This window comes from Esox lucius, chromosome 24 (assembly GCF_011004845.1).
Source record: "Esox lucius isolate fEsoLuc1 chromosome 24, fEsoLuc1.pri, whole genome shotgun sequence".
Lineage (NCBI taxonomy): Eukaryota > Metazoa > Chordata > Actinopteri > Esociformes > Esocidae > Esox > Esox lucius.
In genome coordinates, this window is record NC_047592.1 from 21106453 (window position 1) to 21124855 (window position 18403).

Consider the following 18403-nt stretch of genomic DNA (forward strand, 5'->3'; position numbering starts at 1 on the left):
TGTTAAATATAAATGTTAAACGTTAATGTTAAGTGTAAATGTTAAATATAAATGTAAATGTTAAATGGTAAATGGAAATATTAACCCTTTGACGCGTACGATCACACCGGTGTGATCAGTCTAGAGTGGTCCCTGAAGCGTACGATCACACCGGTGTGATTAGAACGTATCGTTTAGAACGCATCATTAGAACGCCTAGGTACGAGTGACGTAACAATGGCTGGTCAGACCGCGCTGTTATTTACTCACATTTAGCTCAAACAGCGTTTATAACTTCATTTCCTGATTGTAATTGTTTCAAGACCACACTATGTTATTAACCAGGTAGCAAGCATAAAAAAGTGTTACTTACGTACCAACAGGTAGCCAACACTAGAAGTTAGATTTTCTACAATAAATATAATACGCAAAAACGAATTATATTAGCGACTACTATAGAGCATCTAACCATTTCCTGAAAGAGCTGACAACCTGTCAAAATCATTGTGTAAAAACTTTCAAGTTACGTTACCTGTTGAGGGTGCTGCTATGCTTTTTATCAATCAAAGATAAAGAAAGGTGAGTTACTCTAAGACCTGATGGTCATTTACATTTGCCAGTCTTTCGGACAGATTTGCCATCCTGGGGAAACTATGATCTTCATTTTAGCTGCACTGCATTACAGGTCAAACTTTGTTAGCTAGCGGTTAGCTGACGTTTGCTAGCGGTTAGCTGACGTTTGCTAGCGGTTAGCTGACGTTTGCTAGCGGTTAGCTGACGTTTGCTAGCTAGCTACAGTTACACATAAACCAGCTCTTTGCAGCTCTTTGAATTTGAGTCAAAAAGAGAAGCTTGCAATGCAATGTATTTAGTGTTCCTTACCTGGCAAAGTGACTTCATGTCAACACTCAATGCATGTAGCTAACGTGGGGTTAATCCAGTCAGTTTGTTTTGGTAGGGTTCACGCACAATAGTTCAATTGGCAGATCTAGTAGCAAACCGATGCCGCAAACTAAAACAGTAGCACTATTTTGTTGAGAAAAAAGCTCGTAATCTTCAAAAATCTACCTTTTCACTGATCGCATTTGTCCATTACTAAATGCAAGAATCGGAATCTATACTTTTTTGAGAGCTTCTGAATAATTACGTAAAACTATTTACATACCACCTATTGCCTGATAGATTGCGTATGTTTTATTGATACAACAAGTGAAGCGTTTCAGTATCTTTCTCGCCGCGATCTTTAGAAATAAGACAGCATTTTTAAGATTGGTTCATAATTATTCAATATACATTTTTAACAGTTACTACCTGTAGAAGTTTGTTAATATAATTTAAATAAAAAATTTGATGCATAACTAGTAAGCAGCGTGGTGTTTTTGGGAAGCTGCAGATTAAATGTTTTGTGACGTCACAATCAAATTCTGGAACTCTGAGTGAGTGCTGAACTCACGCACAAAAAAACTCACTCTGGGGGGCCGTTAAGGCATATTTGAAACTCACGCGTGAAAAGGTTAAATGTTAATTTTAAATGTTAAATCTTCAAAACTGAATATTACTGCCATTTCGGTAATTGGCCACATCGGTCATTGAATGTCTTTACTGTCATTGGTGTCTTGGTTTTTCCCATTGTGCCCTTTTGTTTTTGTATTTTGGAAGTTTAGTCTCTGCTTCGCTGCCTGCCAAACCCCCGGTCCCTGCTCCGTTGCCTGCCAAACCCCCGGTCCCTGCTCCGCGGCCTGCCAAACCCCCGGTCCCTGCTCCGCTGCCTGCCAAACCCCCGGTCCCTGCTCTGCTGCCTGCCAAACCCCCGGTCCCTGCTAGTAGTTAGTGTAGGGTATATTGTGTCAGAATGGTGAGTTATGGCCCTAGGGGGCAGGACTTCCATATTGATGTGACAGGTGGGCGGGACATCCGGTTTGTAGGGTGGGACTTCCGGTATGACGTATGTTAGGGTGGGACTTCCGGTATGACGTATGTTAGGGTGGGACTTCCGGTATGACGTATGTTAGGGTGGGACTTCCGGTATGACGTATGTTAGGGTGAGACTTCAGGAGTGACGTATGCATGTCCGGTGACTTTGTTATTTAGGATTACATTGATGTGTCAGTGTTTGATGTTTTACAACGCCTGATGAGCAAACCAGACTAGTGTTATAACAGGTGGGTTATGTTTGATGATTAACAAATGGGGCTTAGGGTTCCGGAATGTTAAATTCCCAGGCAGTAAATAAGTGTTGTGTCAGCGGTAAGGTGTTTGGTGGACAGCAAATGGTGTTCGACAAATATAAAACCCAGGGTGTTTTATCTTCTGACATGTGTTGCAACAGCTGGCATACAAACGGTGGTTGTTAACCTTTCATGTTTTATGGGTTGATTGGCGTGGTATGTGTATTTAAACCACGCCGACATCGGGGTTGGTCATTCAGTCTTGCCTGAGCGAACTTACCTACACATTACAAAACATGGAAGATTGTGCTGCTATCAATGTTTTTGGTGAAACACCGGTGAAAGCTAACATCTTAAACGCAGCTCAGCGATTTGGTAAGAAATTGCAAATGGACCGCAGAGATGCAATCAACATGACAGCCCCAAAGAAACCGATGCAGAGTTTAACCCGAATCCATCAATTACACCCGGATATGGTGGCACAGGAGTGGAAATTGGACGATGGTCGGATCGGGGGATACATCTTCAACCCAGAACAACCGGAGGTTGCATTTTATGAATTACCCGAAGGCCAAGTGTTTAAGACTGGTGTGACCGATCAAATGGTTTTTAATGCCAGTTTATGGGGCACCTTTCGAAAAGTGTTTTATTTGGGGCCAAAACAAGGCCCACATAATACAGTAGATGTACTGTTTAAAGTTGTCGAGGGGCTGAAAGAGTATGACTCTGTCATATTGGAGTTATTTCCGTAAAATATCAGCGTGTTAGTTTGTGACTGCGGACTGATCGACTGACCTAAGACCCCGAAGCCCCGCCTTAAGCCAACACCTTCATCAGCACAGCATAAAAACCGACAGACCGCCGGTGACATTCAAGCAGTCGGAAGAATTTACGAAACATGTCTCAAGATTACAACCAAGCGGTGATTGAAGAACCCAAGGCTGAGGACTGGCTGTGTGATGCCTGGGATGACAACGCTGAAGCCTTCTACGGAACCCCTGACCCAGACAGCTCGATTCCACCGGCATACCCAACAAGAAACTACCATTGGATTGACAGGGTTGGTGATCAACTAGGTCCTCTTAACCTGTCATACCTTTCAAATGCTAACAAGAGTTATCACAAAATGGACAAACAACTTGCACCAAAAATTTTAAAGATCATCAAAGCAACAATGGGTATGATTCTGGAAAATGTTGTTGGGGCTATTCTACACAAAGCATGCATCGGATGCGAAGTGGACCACCCGAGCCAGACAAGACATTCATGTCTGGAACCGCCTGAGTATTTTTTTGAGGCCCATTATGATGACATTGTGTCGACAGTTTTAACACCGCGACTGAAACATGTGTTGGTCAAGGCTTTGAACGCATCTGGTTTTCACACACCGATGATCGATGTTCACGAGGCCGCTGAGAACTTTCTGCATGAGCTCAAGTTGGAGCCGAACATCACACAGAGACTGAGTGAGAACAGGGATGAGTACATGGATAAATTTAATGAGGATGTTGTATGCGACGCAGCGGGGTCATGGTGTGATGAAAGCAAAGAGTCTGTTGTCTAAGGCCAGGGTAGCTTCAGTTCTCATGTTAACATGTATATAAACAAAGACTATGAGAAATCTGAATGTTTGTGTAACTTTTCTGAATATATTGGTTGTGTAATTTCGAAAACTCAAATAAAACATTGTTAAACATGTATTAATTCTCATTATTGCTTGAACACTCTACGATATCTGAACAGGTTATGAAAAGTATTTACTATGACCCGGCAAACCCTGGTGCTTATGTGGGTAGAGAGGGTTTGAAAAGAGCATACTTGGAAAAAACCGGGGAGATCCTCAAAAATGGTGAGGCCAATGACTGGCTGCTCGCCCAGGATACATACACGCTACACAGGCCTGTAGCTATACATTTTAAAAGAAATAGAGTTATTGTTCATGATATAAATTCACAATTTCAGCTGGATTTGGTTGACATGAGTGCTTACAGTGTGGAAAACGATAACATGATATTTATGTTAACATGTATAGATGTATTAAGCAAATACGCATGGATTCGCGTGCTGAGAAATAAAAGCGCTATAGAGGTAAAGCGAGCATTTGAAGACATATTAAAAGAAGGAAGAACACCACAAAAAGTCCAAACGGACAAGGGGAAGGAGTTTTTTAATTCACATTTTGAAATGTTGATGAAGAAGTACAACATAAAACATTTTGCTACAGGAAATGATGTCAAAGCGAGTATCGTTGAGAGGTTTAATAAAACAATTAAATCACGAATGTGGAGGTATCTGACAGCAGCCAACACTCACCGCTATGTTGAGGTTATTCAAGATTTAGTTCGTGGGTACAACCATAGCTACCATCGGTCTATTAAGATGAAGTCTGCTGATGTTTGTGAAGAAAATGTTAGATTAGTTCTCAAGAACCTGTATGGCACAACATTAACGAGAAATGGTAATCAAAGCTACAAGTTCCAGGTTGGGGATACTGTGAGACTCTCAAAGCTGACAGGTGCGTTTACAAAAGGCTATGAAAAAGAGTACACAGATGAATATTTTACAATAACAGAATGCATTCCTCGGGTACCTCCTGTATATAGAATAAAAGATTACGATGGCGATGTGATAGTTGGGACCTTTTATGAACAGGAATTGCTGAAAATAATCGTGGCTAAGGATAAAACTTTTAAAGTGGAAGCAGTTTTGAATGAGAATGTACAGAAAGGGAGGAAAATGTGTCTTGTGAAGTGGCTTGGTTGGCCTGAGAAATTCAACAGCTGGATACCATCGGAACAAGTGGTTGACCTAGAAAATGGATAAAACTCCAGGATTTACAGGATCACGTCATTTACATTGACTGCGATCAGCATGGGTGACGGTGGCTTCTACATAACGCTGCCCACCCATACGGAAATGTAATATATGACATATATGTCCCTATATCGCTAGTGACACAGTCATATATGCTACATATAAGACAATATATTGCTATCACATATATACATATCTCTAGATATATGTTGATATAGGTTTATAACATATATACATTTTCCATATTAAATAAGTACCATACCATACCATCTTCTTCCGCTTATCCGGGGCCGGGTCGCGGGGGCAGCAGTCTAAGCAGGGATGCCCAGACTTCCCTCTCCCCAGACACTTCCTCCAGCTCTTCCGGGGGGACACCGAGGCGTTCCCAGGCCAGCCGGGAGACATAGTCCCTCCAGCGTGTCCTAGGTCTTCCCCGGGGTCTCCTCCCGGTGGGACGGGACCGGAACACCTTCCCAGGAAGGCGTTCCGGAGGCATCCGAAAAAGATGCCCAAGCCACCTCAGCTGACCCCTCTCGATGTGGAGGAGCAGCGGCTCTACTCTGAGCTCATCTCGGGTGACCGTGCTTCTCACCCTATCTCTAAGGGATCGCCCGGCCACCCTGCGGAGAAAGCTCATTTTGGCCGCCTGGATCCGGGATCTTGTCCTTTCGTTCATGACCCAAAGCTCATGACCATAGGTGAGAGTAGGAACGTAGATTGACTGGTAAATCGAGAGCTTCGCCTTGCGGCTCAGCTCTTTCTTCACCACGACAGACCGATACATCGACTGCATTACTGCAGAAGCTGCACCGATCCGTCTGTCAATCTCCCGTTCCATCCTTCCCTCACTCGTGAACAAGACCCCTAGATACTTAAACTCCTCCACTTGAGGCAGGCACTCTCCACCAACCTGAAGTGGGCAAGCCACCCTTTTCCGACTGAGGACCATGGCCTCGGATTTGGAGGTACTGATTTTCATCCCCACCGCTTCACACTCGGCTGCAAACCGTCCCAGTGCATGCTGAAGGTCCTGGTTAGAAGGGGCCAACACGACAACATCATCTGCAAAGAGCAGAGACGAAATTGTGTGGTCCCCAAACCTGACACCCTCCGGCCCCTGGCTGCGCCTAGAAATTCTGTCCATAAAAATTGCGAACAGAACCGGTGACAAAGGGCAGCCCTGCCGGAGTCCAACATGCACTGGGAACAAGTCTGACTTACTGCCGGCAATGCGGACCAAGCTTCTGCTTCGGTTGTACAGGGACCTGACAGCCCTTAGCAAAGGACCCAGGACCCCATATTCCCCAAGCACCCTCCACAAGATGCCGCGAGGGACACAGTCGAATGCCTTCTCCAAATCCACAAAACACATGTAGATTGGTTGGGCAAACTCCCATGAACCCTCCAACACCCCGTAGAGGGTATAGATCTGGTCCAGTGTTCCACGGCCCGAACCGAAAACCACACTGTTTCTCCTGAATCCGAGGTTCTACTATCGGCCGTATTCTCCTCTCCAGAACCCTGGCATAGACTTTCCCGGGGAGGCTGAGAAGTGTGATCCCCCTATAGTTGGAACACACCCTCCGGTCCCCCTTCTTAAAAAGAGGGACCACCACCCCGGGCTGCCATCCCAGTTAAACAATTGTATTAAATGTGTTAGACTCACCAGTAACCTGTATGTGGACTGGTTCACTGTACTGGGTGTAGTAGACAGGGTCTCCTCTCCCAGCTCTACACCTGTACTGTCCTCCATCAGAGACACTGACCTGGCTGAGTGTGTAGGAGGATCCAGAGGTTGTAACTACTGGTTCAGAGTCTTGTCTGTGTCTGTACCAGTAAAACCTCCATCCAGAAGACTCTACAGTACAGGCCAGTGTCACACTGTCTCCTATCAATATGTCCTTTTGGTCTGAACTCAGTGTGGCCTTTAGCTGATTAGCTAGATGTTTTCAATAAGTTTGTTTACCATTATTTACATGCACCATGACAACAACCAACATAACAACAAATTAGGGATGGAGTTTTAACAGTGAACTCACTGGTGACACTGATGTGGAGGGAAACACTGTGTTGTGACGACTGGGGACGATCTGTCCTCATCCCCTCACATCTGTACAGACCAGTCTGACCTGTCTTTATGATGGGGATGATGTACCTGACGGTTTTACTTGTCTGATTGGGAAGTGTTTGGTTGTTTTGGTACCATCAGTATGTCCAGCCTGTGTAGTCTGATATGTCACACTGCAGAGTAACAGTCTCTCCAGAGTAGAGGAGACCATGAGGAGAGACACTCGCTGAGGCTGTTGGTAGAGCTGTAGAAACATACCTATTAATGAAAAAAATAGAGTCACATCAATAATCTTTCCTAAGTATGATTTTAACTTGGTATAATAAAGTAACTGATGGAAAACTAAAATACTGAAACAGAATAAATAGACACATTTAGAGTCATAGGATTATGTGGATATTGAATATAAGTTGGTTTTAAAGGGATCTTACCAGTAACATCGATGGGGTGATTAGGACTAATATACAGTATTTGTTAACATTGTTTATTGTGTTTTGTGTCTATTTGTATGGACTTCTTTCCAGCACTGACTTAAAATAATTAATTGATTAGAAGACATTTAATACTACACTGTGTGGTTATTTCACCTTGCTCTTTTAAAATGTATGCACTTACTGTAAGTCACTCTAAATAAAAGCATTCGCTAAATGATTAAAATGTGAAATCAATCTAAACAATAACATAATTTCATCAAGTAGTTTTCCCTGTCAAAGGTTGTATTTAAACCATGAACTGCATTATTGTGTTTGTACTTTTTTTTCTTAGGCCCTCCATGAATTGAATAGACTACAAATGGTAACCTACATTTTAATTATTAATTAGTTTCATTATCCTGTTAAAGGAGCCATATGAAAAATATTCACTTAAATATTTGCATAAAAACAAGTGAAAATGACGAGATGACATCCAGAGTTAATATTTTAGTTATTGTTTCAAATATTTTCTACAAAATAGTTTGGAGTACCTGAGATATTCCCCATTTAATCTTCCTCATTTGTCATCTACTCATACTCACTTTAAACACAGTACTATCCTCCCACACAAAACCACCCTGGACTAGTTAATGCTATCCCCTCACACTAAACCATCCTGGACTAGTTAATACTATCCCCCCACACTAAACCACCCTGCACTAGTTAATACTATCCCCCCACACTAAACCATCCTGCACTAGTTAATACTTTACCCCCACACTAAACCATCCTGGACTAGTTAATACTATCCCCCCACACTAAACCACAATGGAATAGTTAATACTATCCCCCCACACTAAACCACCTTGGACTAGTTAATAATATCCCCCCACACTAAACCTCCCTGGACTAGTTAATACTATCCCCCCACACTAAACCACCCTGGACTAGTTAATACTATCCCCCCACCCTAAACCATCCTGGACTAGTTAATACTATCCCCCCACACTAAACCACCCTGGACTAGTTAATACTATCCCCCAACACTAAACCATCCTGGACTAGTTAATACTATCCCCCCACACTAAACCACCCTGGACTAGTTAATTCTATCCCCCCACACTAAATCACTCTGGACTAGTTAATACTATCACCCCACACAAAACCATCATGGACTTGTGAATACTATCACTTTACACTAAACCACACTGGACTAGTTAATACTGTTATGGTCTTGTTTGGTTAGTGAAGAGGAGGAGAAAACGGTCGTATATTATTTAAATTCAGTCTTATTAACTTTAGAGACAGGATTCTACACCATACCCCTTTAACAAGTATCCTGTCTGCCAGGATCAGACATGAGGTCATGATTTCCATGTGGTCTTTTGTTTTTCACACCATTGCTGTTGATAGGTATTTATTTTCTTGTCCTTCATGATGTAAAGGGGACTCCCACCACAGCTAGCAACTGGATTTTTCCCACACGTCATGGACAGCTATTAAAGAACTCAGTTATACTTTGTAATCCTTATTGTCTGGATACTATTTCTTCTACATATCTAAACCTTGACAGTTGAATCTAAAATAATAACTTTGCTCTATACATCAGTTGGAGTCTAAACTCCATTATGAGATGCTAAACCTAAGATGAAGGTACATCCTTGTAGGTGTGTCTTGATCTAATGTCAGTGTTTTGTTCCCAGGTTTAATGCATTATGACTGACATGAGATAACAGGCCCTGACCAGGACAATGTTAAAACTCTATTATAAGTACTAAATATTTAGGTGGTCCGGTTGTGTTAAGATGAAGCTTTAGCACTTTATTTGAAGAATCCTGATCGTCCACCTAGGTGTGTAAATACCAACATGTTAGGCTGTTTACTTAGGGCTTGTTGACATTATGAGAGAAAGAATAAAACGTGAGATTGAGTTAACTTATTTTGAATAATAATTTCAATTACGTTTGAATTTACACTATCTGTCCACTTTTAAAAAATAATGATATTTACACAGACCATAGACTCAGTATTAATAGTGTCTATCTGTCTACACCCTGACACCAGTAGAGACCCTGGTCAGACTCAGCAGCTCTACTGATCATGAGGGTTTCTCCTGTTACAGTGTGTCTGTCAGACTGGGATAATAACTTCCTTTGTGCCATTTATATCTCCAGTCAGTTTCAGACTCCACTGAACACGTTAATACAACTGTCTCTTCATGGTATAGAGGGTTTAGATTAACTTTAATGTAGCTTTGGGAAGGGCTGCAATAAAATACATTTTTTTCTTTAAATGCAAAAAGCATTTTAAAATGGGTCCATGTGACATGTGATTATGAACATGTAGACAGTAAGATGAAAGAGAAATGATTGTAAATCAGCTTGTCTGGTTTACAATTGCATTCTGTTTTATTTTCCCTTCTATGAAGCGTCACAACATTTTTGGAAATGGGGTTGCATTACCCTACACATGTTACAGAAACAATATTTTTACGGATGATACACACACAACTGAATCGTCTATTTCACATAAAGAACACAAGGAAAAGCTGTGTCAGAGACCAAGAGGATAAAGGTTGAAGACACTTAGTGAATTAATGAATATCTACCATTACCTTGAGGGTGACCACAGTAGTTGAGGGTACTCAACACTACAAAAAAGACAAATTGCATCATTACAGTACATTAGTAATGTAATTAATGTAAACTGTGCTGCAGTAATAGAGTACTAATATTAACCTTAGTGAACTTTGTGTTCATAACAAACATTCAAACACAAATACAAAGTCAGTACTCACAGAGTAGAACACAGGGCCTTTCTCTGAACAACAGTCCTCCTTACAAACCCTGCCGTGCCAATCACCAGCAGCATTTAGGAGAAGTCCTGACGTCTGGCCCCTGCTGGATGGTTTAGTTACGTTTGTACGTGTATCACCCGGGGCCTGGTGGTGTAAGAGCCCTCTATGATATAGAACCTAATGGGTACTTTCACTGGTAAATGAAACCAGAAGTCAGATGCAGTTCAGACACTGTTACAAAGCAGTTTTATTGAATTGTATTTCCCTGATTAAAAACCCTGTTAAAACAAACTATGCTGGAACAATGATAACCAGGGGGAAAACAAGTTGATAGAAAGGGGGCCCGGTCAGTGTTAGATTCTGTCCAAGTTTGATCCATGAACAAAATAAATGCAATCGGAAGTCAGGGGAGATCCATCTTTATTCAGCATGAGTCTATGATGTTTTCCTTAGGTTTCTCATTTCTCTCTCTCCAATGATTACAAAGTGGACACAGTATTTATGCCCCAGCACATCCCCACCAATATCTGGCTGTCTTCTGTTGTGGAAATTTCTTAATACAGTGTATTTTTTACTGATTAAAGGACTAAGTCCCTCTGTTTAGATAGATAGATGAATGTGAGGGTTCTGGCATTTGCTTAGGGGGCATCATTGACTGGTGTCAGCTGATGAAAGGGTTACTCTTTATCTCCTTATCTGTTTGAACTCACCAGGGCATCTATTGTCTGTCCAGATACTGTAAGAACTCTTTAAGTTGAAGAAGGTATTTATGGCGGGAAGGAGAGCTGTCCTTGGTGTGAACCTTTGGGTAAACGCTACAGTAAACATTCTGGCAGGAGGGATAAGGTGGGGGAAGATAGCATTTGACGTGTGTTATAGAACAAAGGGAATGTGTCCTGATTGATCTGGAATGTCCAGGATTTGTCACACCCCTCTCCTGTCTTTAAATACTGTCGATTGCCTGTTTTCATTTAGAAACTATCCACCGTTACTTTGTAACCTGTATACTTTCTCCTTGCAAGTTTCATTAAAACCGTTTATTGCGCAATTGATTTCTCCTGTCTTACCTACCATTTTCGTACAACTATTTGGATTTTAGAAATTGCCATCACAATTTGGGGGCACGTCCGGGGTCCTAATCCTGATCGGTTCGAGTCTTTTTCCACAGCAGGTTTACCGTGCACGGCCTGAGAACAATCTCTGGACTCTATTATCCTCCTAATAGGCTATCCTGTGAGGAGTTGAGAGAGAGTACCTGACTGGAGCTGAGACTCGTGCTGGATCAGTACAGGTTTCCTGCGGATATTGTATTTGGAGGTAATAACGCAATTCGGTTTAAAAACTTAAAGTTGGACTTTATAGTTTAAAATCTGCAGTTAAAGGTTGGACCTTTTATAATATCTCATTTGTGGGCTGACGAGCTTGACTTCGCTTTCTGGTCGGTTGAGATAAACTAGATTTACTGGGTAAATCGGGAACATGGGAAAGTGCGGCAGTAAACCATTGAACGTCCCTCATAGTTACGTTGGCCCGGCTGAGGTAATGAAGGATAAGTATGGTGTTTGGACATGTGAACAATTGTACCTCTGGCAGCTTTAGCCAAAGACAGTTGCATGGGTTGAAAGAGAAGTTGGAGGAATACGAGCTGGGGAAAATTAAGAAAATACAGAAGGGGAGACGGAAAGTAGATTGGAAAGCTTATGGTATGTGGAAAGAAGAGACTGATAAAAGATTTAGGCAGAGTAGTGTAGGGACTATTGATCAATGTGTTCTGGCTCCTCTTACTAAGGTTGATGTGGATCTGGATTGCCCTCCGTCTGGCCGCCCTCCTTCATATTCTGCTGCCTCACCACGAAGGTCCACAGCAGATCCTGAACCACAAGAAGAAAAGTCGCCGGAAATGTCGCGAGATAGTCCCACTCCTGTTCGGGAGACTTATCCTGCACTCGCGGCCGACTTTTGTGCGACATCCCCAATTGCCTGGAGAACCAGGAGCGTCACGTCGTCTGGGAAGCCTGAAGGCCACTTCCCGATGGTAGAAGTTGCTAATCCATCCGTGGGAGGTGACGTACAGGGGCCCCCTACTATTTTCGTTTACCGGCCATGGTCGCCTGCCGACCTTAAAGACGTGGCCGCCTCACTACCCAACCCGGAATTGGAAGGAGGAGAAGAATTCAATCGTGTTTTTCTCCAGATGATTGAACAATATAGACCAAATATAGTGGAAATCGAAATGGTCATGATGAAAGCCTTACAGCTCAGATGGGGAAGGGTGAAAGGAGACTGGCCCGTGCAGAATGGCCCGTATAATTGGGGTGCTGGTTCTCAATACAGGATAACCATCATGGCGCTGTGTGGACGGATAGGTGCCTTTTTCCCGAGACGGATGAACTGGGAGAAAATTTCTGTCTGCAAACAGAAGCTGGGGGAAAGAGTCACAGACTATCGTAATAGACTTGAGAAAGAATTTGAAATTCACAGCGGGATGGGCAAAAAACCAGACGGGGCTAATGATTCTCCCTGGGAACAACAGTGTAAGATAAGACTGGTGGCTGGGTTGCTCCCAGATTTGCGGAAACATTTCAAAGAGCACTGCGTGGCCTTGGACGAGGGCCGCATGGAAATCGTTTGGCCGTATATCAAGCACGCCGAAAGAGTCTACGAGGACCAAGAAGATAAGAAAAAAGACGACAGGGAGAAACGCGAAGCGAAACTACAGATGGCCCAAATAGGTTTCTACAAAGGCTATGACCAGAGAGGCCGAGGACGTGGTAGAGCTAGAGGTCGGGCACCGATTCGAGGCGGAGGACGAGGTTATGTTAACCGCTCAAATTCGGACAATGCCTGCCTCCGTTGCGGTTCCCTTGAACATTGGGTTCGCGATTGTCCTGAAAAAGACCCAAGAGAGGATGGACGAATGAATAGGGACAATTTTAATTCCGGTGGATTTACGGTGAACAACCCAAGAGCGCATAGGACTGGAAATTACCAGGGTGAGGGGTATTGACGGTCAGGCGGGGCGGTCCAGAGCACATCAGCCGGTAAGATCGACCCATTACATGACCCCGCACATATTGATGTTATGCAGACACTTAATGTACAAGCCTTTAGAGAGAAAGTAGAGTATCAGGTTAAACCCACGATGTTTCTTACAATTAATGGTAAACAGATAGAATTTTTGGTTGACTCCGGAGCGGGATATTCTGTCCTTAGAGCCCAGGAATGGGACCCGCTTCCAAAATTAAGTGGTAGAACTATAATTACAGTAGGGGCTAGTGGGGGACAGACCACTGAGCGATTTACAACCCCTCTGTCGGTTGTAGACGACGAGGGTAAGCATTATCCAAAACATTCATTTCTGTTTTCCAATTGTTGTCCAGTTAATTTGTTAGCTAGGGATTTGATGACACAGTTAGGGATCACACTAGAATGTTCAGACAAAGGCATGCGAATTAAACATACTGTTTTGCAAGCGGTTCAAAATAGTGTTCAGTCTGTTGATTATTGTTATTCATGGGATTTAGAAAGAACAGGGCATAGAGCGGTTTCACATGAGTTGGTAAATAAGGCGATGAATAGAGTAGACACTGGTTTGGCTTTGTTTATGGATGTGAGTGACTTGCGTTGCTCGGCGAAGGTTTCAGAAAGTCAGGATGTTGGTTTTGAGAAGGTGTGGTTTGATAATGGTAAAAGTGATTTTTTGGCAGGTGAATATGTATACTGGTCTTTGGGGGGGTTTTGTGCCTGGTCTGTGCGGAATGCGAGAGAGGTGTCTCGTTTTTTTGATATGGAGGGTTCAGACCCCCATGTTCCCCTTGCTAAACCTGTGTTTGGCACATGGGATAGCCTGGGTCCTTGGGTGAAGGGGTGCAATACAGTAGTGGACTGGGTCCCTTGTCACATGGTTGGAGTGGAATTTTCCGCGGCAGCCCAGGCCTATAGAGAGAGGTTTGGGTGCACCGTTTTGGGTAAACGGGAAGTACATCTTATGCCGCATGAGGACTGGGTCCGCCAGGTCTGTGCAGTCCAGGTGGCTGCTACAGATCCTAGGTTAGTGGAAGTTCCACCCTCCTTGTGGGCACAGCATAAATATGATGTTGGGTTAATTAACAATGCACAACCTCTTGTAGTTACACCTAGAGGACCCCATAGACCATGCCAGGCTCAATATCCACTGAAAGCGGAGGCTATTGAAGGGATAGCTCCCGTGTTTAAAGCATTGTTAGAAAAAGGCATAATTGTTTCATGTCCAAGCAGCCCCTGTCGCACTCCTATTTTTCCAGTTAAGAAAGCCAAGGTTGCTGGACAACCTGTGGCGTGGTGATTTGTACAAGATCTTAAAAAAGTTAATGAAGCAGTTTATGCGCGCGCACCGATTGTACCTGATCCATATACGATTATGACTCAGGTTCCGAGCAATAGTAATTTTTTCTCAGTGGTTGACCTAGCTCGCATTTGAATTTTCAGGCCAATTATACACGTGGACGAGATTACCTCTGTGCTGTTGTTACAGTACTTGGCCTTGCAAGGTCATAAAGCCAGTTTGAATAAATTGCAGTTTGTCCAGAAGGAGGTTATTTTTCTGGGCCATAAACTTACACCGGAGGGTAAATGTCTCAGCACAGATAGAATAGAAGCAATTGTTGGTATCCCAAAACCTCTTACTAAAACTCAACTCCTGTCCTTTCTGGGCATGACAGGTTTCTGTAGGCAATGGGTTCCTGAATATGCCCGTTTGGTACAGCCCTTGCAGGATATGGCCTATGGCCAGAAGCTTGCTTCACATGATAGGGTTGTGTGGACTCCTGAGGGGGATGATTCCTTTACTTCTCTGAAACAGGCCCTAACTACCTCTCCTACTTTAGGGCTCCCCGATCCTAAAAAGAAGTTTATCCAAGCAGTGTGTGAAAAGGACGGTTATATGTCCTCTGTCTTAATGCAGAAACATGGGGATAAGCTGAGGCCAATTGCATACTTTTCTTCTAAATTGGATGCTGTAGCACAAGGCCTTCCCTATTGTCTGAAGGCTGTGGCAGCGGCGGCTGATGCTGTTCTGCGTTCACGACCTCTGGTGTGTTATCAGCCGCTTGAGCTACGGGTTCCTCATTCTGTTGCCTCTATTTTGTTGGAACACAAGACTAGTCATCTGTCTGGGGCTAGGTTTCTACATTACCATAACATTTTGCTGTCATTGCCCCATCTCACTGTTGTAAGGAGTCCTGTTTTAAATCCGGCCACTTTCCTCCCTACGGAGGTGGATGGTGAGCCGCATGACTGCCTTGCTGCTATTAACCAACAGTGTACCCCTCGTGATGACTTGTCTGATGTACCTCTGCCGAATTGTGATCTTGTTTTTTATGTTGATGGGTCTGCCAGTAAATCTCCTATTTCCACTGTTAATCATGTTGGTTATGCCATTGTCACGGATCATGATGTGATAGAGGGTCACAGACTGCCACATCACCTCTCCGCTCAAGCAGCGGAGCTGTTTGCTCTCACTCGAGCTTGCATTCTGGCTGAGAGTCTAAGTGTTACCATTTACACGGACAGTAGATATGCCTTTGGTGTTGTACATGATTTCGGTACGTTGTGGAAAATGCGGGGGTTTATTACGTCTACTGGTACTCAGATCCAACATGGGCAACTTATTCGTAACCTGTTAGAAGCTGTCCTGTTACCTAGGGAAGTGGCGATATGTAAATGTGAGGCCCATACTACTGGCAGAGATGTTGTTTCCCTTGGGAATCGCAGAGCAGATGCGGCTGCCAAAGCTGCTGCCCAGGCCCCTCCTCATTCTGCTCTGCAGATGACCCATCTGACCCCCACGGTTTCCCTCTCTGATCTTGTTGAAGTGCAATCTCAGGCTTCACCTAAGGAGAGAACCGCCTGGAGAAAGGCGGGGGCGTCTTATGTAAATACGGTTTGGATTGGTCCTAACGGTAACCCCTGTTTGCCTAAATGTCTTTTCCACTTCTATGCGGTGCTCTCACATGGCAGAGATCACGCTTCAAAAGGGGGGATGGTGAATATTGTAAATAAGTATTGGTACACACAGGGCTTTACGAATTATGCTCAACATTTTTGTTCAAAATGCCTAGTGTGTTTGAGGTTTAATATAGGGCGGGGACAAGCAGTTCCCCAGTCCAGCCATCCTCCCCCTGATGGCCCATTTGACCATGTGATGATGGATTTCATTGAGTTAAACCCCTGCGAGGGTAAGAAATACTGTGTTGTGTTTGTTGATATGTTTTCCAAATGGGTTGAGGCTTTCCCGGCTGGGAAGGCCGACGCGACAACAGTTGCTAAGGCACTATTGACTGAAATAATACCCAGATGGGGCATTCCTAAGAAACTTTCAAGTGACAATGGATCACACTTTGTGAACGAAGCCATTCAGAAGATGTCTGAGTATCTAGGAGTTGATCTGAAGACTCACTGTGCCTACCACCCGCAGAGTGGGGGGGCAGTGGAGAGAGAAAATGGGACTATTAAAATGAAACTCTCAAAGTTGGGTGAGGAGACGGGGTTGAACTGGGTTAAAGCACTCCCCCTTGTGCTTACATACATGAGAGGAAGGCCCAGGGTGAAAACAGGCCTCTCCCCTCATGAGGTCATCACCGGAAGACCAATGAACACAGGTCTAGGTGCCCCTACTCACACAGACCTCACCACAGAACATGTGAATGATACAATGTTAACATACTGCACTAATCTGTCAAAGGTTCTGAACAACATCCACAGGAGTGTAAAAGCTGCTCTACCAACTCCCATTGACGGCCCGCTGCACGACATCGAGCCTGGGGATTGGGTAGTCATCAAGGACTGCAAGAGAAAGCGCTGGAGCAAGCCACGCTGGTTGGGTCCATACCAGGTTCAACTGGTCACCCAGTCTGCGGTCAAAGTTGCTGAACGAGGTACCTGGATCCACTCCACACACTGTAGGAAGGCTCCAGCATTAGAAGATACGGCGAAAGAATAGGTAAACTGAAGTTACCTAAGGGCGGCGTGAGTTGTGGTGCTAGTAACCAACAACTCCAGCACATCCTGCAACCATGGAGCCAGAGAGACAAGGACCATGGAACCCCTTCAGGAGATTCGGAGGAATGAGATGCACCATCGGGTGCTTGCTGATTTTGAGTATTATCATCGTCATACCGATAGTGTGGATTCCCAAACCACATTGTGATGATCATGGACAGATTGTAAATATGACACCTAATGAAACAAGGAAAGAGACATTTGTACACCATGAGAAGAGGCCCGAACCCCAGATACAGACAGGGTCTGATTTTGAACAGACTTTATTAATCTCTTGTGACATGATGAGCTGCCCCCCGGATGGGGATTGCTATGTACTGACAAGCCCAGTGTTGAAGGATGATGAGTGGTATTGGACTCACCTGAATACAGGGCGGAACACTATGTTCCCCTCACACCATTTTCCCAACGATGTGAATAGGTGGAGATGTTATGATGATGATTATTGTGCTGTTAACATTTCCAAACCTCTAGGAGTAATCCAGGATTACTGGTGTTTCAGTGCCATCGAGGGTACCACCCCTTGCAGATCACCTGACTTCCCTAAAGGTAGACCCGCCATGATATGTCCCTTAACAGTTGCACGTACTATTGTAGTTCCTACTCCTGCACCACGTCGTTCTGAACCAGGTAGAGTAAGGAGAGCACTGTTAGAGCCAGACAACATAGCCCTTAGGATAATGGTTGACTATGCAAAACACAAGAACATGACCAATTGTTGGATTTGCCAACACATACCAACATCTTCACGTTCTCCTATGTTAACCCCTATCCCATTTTCAGTAGCAGACTGGCAGAAATATGGTTGGGCGGATGTGGCGGCCCAAATGATACCATCAGATAAGGACTGTTATACCCCATCTGCCATTCCTGACCAGCCGAGTGGGGCTAATTTAGATTTGGTCTATATGGTGATAGCAGAATTTAACAATCACCGTCGTCCTATGGGGGTAAACATTTCCAAATTATTTAAGTTAACCTACACTGAGCGAATAGGAAAAGGTGGCTTAATTGTAAGGATACAAATGACCCTGGTGCAGACAGACTGTCGCACTAAGGAGGATAGAATCAGAACAGGTAGGACCTGTACTCCCTTACCCTCAGGTTTCTCTGTTCGTATTGATGC

The 18403-nt window shown here is 43.9% G+C and overlaps 1 protein-coding gene across 1 annotated transcript; it reads left to right on the forward strand.

The window, feature by feature from the left end:
• The first annotated feature begins 14764 nt into the window (after positions 1 to 14764).
• On the forward strand, positions 14765 to 17713 carry LOC117593887. Its single transcript, XM_034290436.1, has 2 exons — positions 14765 to 16150; positions 17699 to 17713. The coding sequence occupies exons 1-2, from the start codon at positions 14933 to 14935 to the stop codon at positions 17711 to 17713; spliced, it is 1233 nt and encodes a 410-aa protein (XP_034146327.1). The 5' UTR covers positions 14765 to 14932.
• The last annotated feature ends 690 nt before the right edge of the window (positions 17714 to 18403 follow it).